The 5807-nt window shown below is 42.7% G+C and overlaps 1 protein-coding gene across 1 annotated transcript; it reads right to left on the bottom strand.

Moving 5' to 3' along the window:
* Nucleotides 1-782: 782 nt before the first annotated feature.
* Nucleotides 783-5415, bottom strand: cfd (complement factor D (adipsin)). Its single transcript, XM_071366927.1, has 6 exons — nt 5243-5415; nt 4625-4738; nt 4144-4300; nt 3677-3818; nt 3129-3389; nt 783-2629 (listed from the first exon to the last, which is right to left on the bottom strand). Exons 2-6 carry the CDS (start codon nt 4680-4682, stop codon nt 2480-2482), a joined length of 768 nt encoding a protein of 255 aa, XP_071223028.1. The 5' UTR covers nt 4683-4738; nt 5243-5415; the 3' UTR covers nt 783-2479.
* Between the last annotated feature and the right edge of the window lie 392 nt (nt 5416-5807).

The following is a 5807-nucleotide window of genomic DNA, read 5'->3' as shown; positions in this document are numbered from 1 at the left end:
CTAGGTAAAGCCCCGCCTTATCTCAGGTCACTGGTCACCATAGCAGCACCCACTCGTAGCACGCGCTCCAGCAGGTATATCTCACTGGTCACCCCCAAAGCCAATTCCTGCTTTGGTTGTCTTTCCTTCCAGTTCTCTGCTGCCAGTGACTGGAATGAACTGCAAAAATCTCTGAAGCTAGAGACTCATATCTTCCTCACTAACTTTAAGCACAAGCTGTGCTCACAGATCACTGCACCTGTACATAGCCCATCTGTAAACAGCCCATCTATCTACCTACCTCATCCCTGTACTGTATTTATTTATTTATCTTGCTCTTTTGCACCCCAGTATCTCTACTTGCACATTCATCTTCTGCACATCTACCATTCCAGTGTTTAATTGCTATATTGTAATTACTTCACCACCATTGCCTATTTATTGCCTTAACTCCCTTCTCTTACCTCGTTTGCACATGCTGTATATAGACTTTTTGTTTTATTTTGTTCTACTGTTATGTTTGTTTGTTCTATTATAGACTATGTTTTGTTAATTCCATGTGGAACTCTGTGTTGTTGTATGTGTCGAATTGCTATGCTTTATCTTGGCCAGGTCGCAGTTGCAAATGAGAACTTGTTCTCAACTACCTGGTTAAATAAAGGTGAAACAAAAAAATGAATAAAAAACCTTAGTGTATTCATGCTTTTAGTTCTGCTTGCACATGTCACAAAATGTTTGAACTTTTCACAGTATATTTGCTCAAAACATGTTAGATTTAAACATTTACACAACAATACAATGACTTCATTGATTCATGTGTTTGGTTTATTGGGGTGATTTTTACATAATGTATGATTATATGTTTCATAAAGTGGTATAATATAATGAATATTGTTTTACTATGTTACTAAGCCAAGGTCCTTATAAGACATTGTCAAAATTAGTGCACTACATATGGAATACAATGCCATTTGGGACACAACATTCTTCCATTGGTCCTGTCCATCCACTGGCTGTAGTGGGAGATTGTGGTGTATAAACCAGGCTTCTATTCAGTCATGGTCCTGTCTATCCACTGGCTGTAGTGGGAGATGGTGGTGTATAAACCAGGCTTCTATTCAGTCATGGTCCTGTCTATCCACTGGCTGTAGTGGGAGATGGTGGTGTATAAACCAGGCTTCTATTGAGTCATGGTCTTGTCTATCCACTGGCTGTAGTAGGAGATGGTGGTGTATAAACCAGGCTTCTATTGAGTCATGGTCTTGTCTATCCACTGGCTGTAGTAGGAGATGGTGGTGTATAAACCAGGCTTCTATTGAGTCATGGTCTTGTCTATCCACTGGCTGTAGTAGGAGATGGTGGTGTATAAACCAGGCTTCTATTGAGTCATGGTCCTGTCTATCCACTGGCTGTAGTGGGAGATGGTGGTGTATAAACCAGGCTTCTATTGAGTCATGGTCCTGTCTATCCACTGGCTGTAGTGGGAGATGGTGGTGTATAAACCAGGCTTCTATTGAGTCATGGTCTTGTCTATCCACTGGCTGTAGTAGGAGATGGTGGTGTATAAACCAGGCTTCTATTGAGTCATGGTCTTGTCTATCCACTGGCTGTAGTAGGAGATGGTGGTGTATAAACCAGGCTTCTATTGAGTCATGGTCTTGTCTATCCACTGGCTGTAGTAGGAGATGGTGGTGTATAAACCAGGCTTCTATTGAGTCATGGTCTTGTCTATCCACTGGCTGTAGTGGGAGATGGTGGTGTATAAACCAGGCTTCTATTCAGTCATGGTCTTGTCTATCCACTGGCTGTAGTGGGAGATGGTGGTGTATAAACCAGGCTTCTATTCAGTCATGGTCTTGTCTATCCACTGGTTGTAGTGGGAGATGGTGGTGTATAAACCAGGCTTCTATTGAGTCATGGTCCTGTCTATCCACTGGTTGTAGTGGGAGATGGTGGTGTATAAACAAGGCTTCTATTCAGTCATGGTCCTGTCTATCCACTGGCTGTAGTGGGAGATGGTGGTGTATAAACCAGGCTTCTATTGAGTCATGGTCTTGTCTATCCACTGGTTGTAGTGGGAGATGGTGGTGTATAAACCAGGCTTCTATTGAGTCATGGTCCTGTCTATCCACTGGTTGTAGTGGGAGATGGTGGTGTATAAACAAGGCTTCTATTCAGTCATGGTCCTGTCTATCCACTGGCTGTAGTGGGAGATGGTGGTGTATAAACCAGGCTTCTATTGAGTCATGGTCTTGTCTATCCACTGGCTGTAGTGGGAGATGGTGGTGTATAAACCAGGCTTCTATTGAGTCATGGTCTTGTCTATCCACTGGCTGTAGTGGGAGATGGTGGTGTATAAACCAGGCTTCTATTGAGTCATGGTCTTGTCTATCCACTGGCTGTAGTGGGAGATGGTGGTGTATAAACCAGGCTTCTATTGAGTCATGGTCTTGTCTATCCACTGGCTGTAGTGGGAGATGGTGGTGTATAAACCAGGCTTCTATTGAGTCATGGTCTTGTCTATCCACTGGCTGTAGTGGGAGATGGTGGTGTATAAACCAGGCTTCTTGCTGGATCCACACTTCTTCCCTCCATTTGAAGTGATCCCAACTGCCACACCATTATACAGGAGAGGACCTCCAGAATCACCCTGCGGATCACACACACACACACACACACACACACACACACACACACACACACACACACACACACACACACACACACACACACACACACACACACACACACACACACACACACACACACACACACACACACACACACACACACACACACACACATATAATATGAAGATTCCTCAGACATCTAAAGGTTATTTCTGTCATTACATATATATTTTATTTAACCCTTATTTTACGACCTACGTCCACTTAGAACACATTCATATTTAAAGCATTGACCTGGGAAATAGTTACAGGGGAGAGGAGGGGAAATGAATGAGCCAATTATAAATGAAAGTAGAAAATATTGAGGGATAGCGGTTATTTCTATACATCATCAGGAATTTATCAATGGAAGATTTAGACATATTTATTTCAATGGAGGATGTAGACAATATTGAAGTTCTGGTGGACTTATTTTCTATAGTCGACATTATTTTACGGATTATTATGTGGTAGACTTACATCACAGGTGTCTCTCTGTCTGCTGGCCGCACACAGCATGTTATTGGTGAACTTCTTGCCATAGTAGTCACTGCGGCCGCATCGAACACGGTTCATCACATCGATGACCAGTTCCTGTAGCTTGTCAGGACGTGACCCCAGGTTGTTCAGTGACCCCCACCCCGCCGTGTTGACCTCCTGTTCCGTGGCGGGGTCAGCCCCATCGTCACTCTGGAGCTTCAGGGACTTTACTGCGTCACTGGCCATGATTGGTCGGTCCAGCTGCCAATCACAGGGTAGATTTCTTGCTCAGAGACAAGATAACGTGTAGGGTATGTCCCAACTGGCTCCTTACTTTCTACATAGTGCACTACTTCTGACCAAAAAAGGAGTCAAAGTGGTCAAAAGTAGTGCACAATGACTGTAAAAGGGTGCCAAATGGGAGGCAAACCACAAGGAGGTCTTCAAACCATATACATAAACTGTTGAACTTGGGTTGAATTGACCTGACAGTAAAAGGGGACTGACACAGAGGAGAGAGAGAGAGACAAGACTTGCATGCGACTTACCTTGATCAAAGCAATGTCATTATCATAGTTAGAGATGCTGAAATCAGGGTGACTGAACACTTGAACAATGTCAAAAGTTTGTTTAGAATCTTCCGGTTCGCTCAGAGAGTGAGCTCCTAGGACCACCTTCCTCCCTTCTGACCTGTCCATCAAAACAAACAGCACAAACAAAGATCAGTTACAACAACACAATGATGCCGACGACACATGCTGCTCAGAGCAGTGAATCATTTCATCATCATCATCTTCACAGACATTTTAAATACGTCGCCAAGTGAATAATGTGCTGCAAAATGTAGTGAATATAAATCATGCATCAGTTTGAGTGGACAATCTGAGCATCATTTTACTGTCCAATTGTCCATTTACTGTAATTGTACATATACCGTGAACTTGTACTACTGTAAAATGTTCCTATAATACCGCTACCGTAGAAACATGAGAACCTACACTACAGGAGAACTCACCCAGAGAGAAAGCAGTGTGCGGCGCTCATCACCCACTGATCGGCCACCAGAAACCCTCCGCACTCATGTTTCATCCTGCCGCCGTCGGCGACCTGCAGCGAGGCCATGTACGGACGGGAGTGGGCCTCCGCCTCTCGTCCACCGGTGATAGCATCACCTGAACATACGCCGCAGATAGAGAATCATAAATGTGGATCTAAACATGTCGACAGGTGCATAGATATCTTTGATCTGATAGCGTTTTAGGAGCAGGCTATTCTGTCCATAGAACAGCAGAACAGAAATGGGCCTAAGGGTTCATCAAAAAATTATAATAGTAATTCATAGGCGATCAATTCATTCAAATAAATTCAAAAGAGTTTGCACAGAGATTTTGTTTGTTTGGCTTTGGAAATGTCATGCCAATAAACACCTGAAAGCAAGCGGTGTAGGTCGTCATTTCTAATTGAGAAAAGCCAGTATTGTAGAAGAATAAACTTACTGCATAAAAAGCCAGCCAGCAGAGCAGCAGTCAGGAACAGCCGTCTCTCACAGCCCATTGTGTCAGTCTGTCTGGTAACAGTGTCTCTCAGAGCAGAGAACACACAGTATTATTCTGAACGCAGAAAGGGAGGAAATATATAAATCAGCCAAGTTGGCGCAGAGAGACGAGGGGAGGACATGCCTCCAACATTCCTACAACTCCAACAGGAAAAACAGGGAGGGAGATTGTTCTCACTTCTCACACTTTCTCTTTTAGAATTAGGTGTCTAGGTTTTCATGTACATTACGTTTTAAACATACTTTTTTGCTCAAATGTAAAACCAAACAGTCAAATCTGGAAATGAAGAAATAGTTCCATTTGTCAGTCTATGTATCTCATACATTTATACAATAATCTTTGCAATTATCAAATAGAAATATGTTGTGTTACTAATCTGATCACTGTGGTACGGCAGGTAGCCTAGTGGTTAGAGCGTGGACTAGTAACCGAAAGGTTGCAAGATCGAATCCCAGAACTGACAAGGTAAACATCTGTCGTTCTACCCCTGAACAAGCCAGTTAACCCACTGTTCCTAGGACGTCATTGTAAATAAGAATTTGTTCTTAACGGACTTGCCTAGTTAAATAAAGGTACAACAAACTGTAGGCCTACAGAGGGCCTAATCTTAATTAAAATCCATTTGCGTAATTACACACTCATTATGCATCTGAAGTGTTTTCTCTCTGCCTCACATGTAATCTGTTAGAGCTGAAAGTTTACACCGAAGAGAGAGAGGAAACAAAGACACTGACAAGAACATGTTCTGCAAGAGAAGACTGACTCCCCTTCCCGTAAATGCAGATTAAAAACAGCAAACTCAGCCAACCTAATTATACAGATTAAAAACAGATGAATAGGACCATTTCTTAAGGAAATTCTCTGACTGTTTTCTATACTTTCTGCCAGTAACTCATAGCTCAATATGGTCTTATTCTACCCCTGAACTGCACTTTGATGTTGTAATAGCTGACTGGCTTGGCTAACAACATACACTTTAGCCTAGTAATATGTTATAGACACATTTAGAGACAGCATGCGATAAACATGAGAATTCACCATCTTTCACCATGAACCAAACTACCCCATGCTAGATTTACCATCTTTTCACCATGAACCAAACTACCCCATGCTAGATTTACCA

This window comes from Salvelinus alpinus, chromosome 25 (genome assembly GCF_045679555.1).
Source record: "Salvelinus alpinus chromosome 25, SLU_Salpinus.1, whole genome shotgun sequence".
In the NCBI taxonomy this organism is placed as follows: Eukaryota; Metazoa; Chordata; class Actinopteri; order Salmoniformes; family Salmonidae; genus Salvelinus; species Salvelinus alpinus.
This window is presented reverse-complemented; position numbering and strand designations above follow the sequence as displayed.

What these genes read in the sequence shown, in the direction of transcription:
- cfd (XM_071366927.1), bottom strand. Translation starts at nt 4,682, where the DNA reads ATGGGCTGTGAGAGACGGCTGTTCCTGACTGCTGCTCTGCTGGCTGGC. An exon ending in GCTGGCTGGCTTTTTATGCA is followed by an intron (nt 4,301 to 4,624) that starts GTAAGTTTATTC and finishes GCGTATGTTCAG; the next exon opens with GTGATGCTATCACCGGTGGA. An exon ending in ATGACATTGCTTTGATCAAG is followed by an intron (nt 3,390 to 3,676) that starts GTAAGTCGCATG and finishes TGTGATTGGCAG; the next exon opens with CTGGACCGACCAATCATGGC.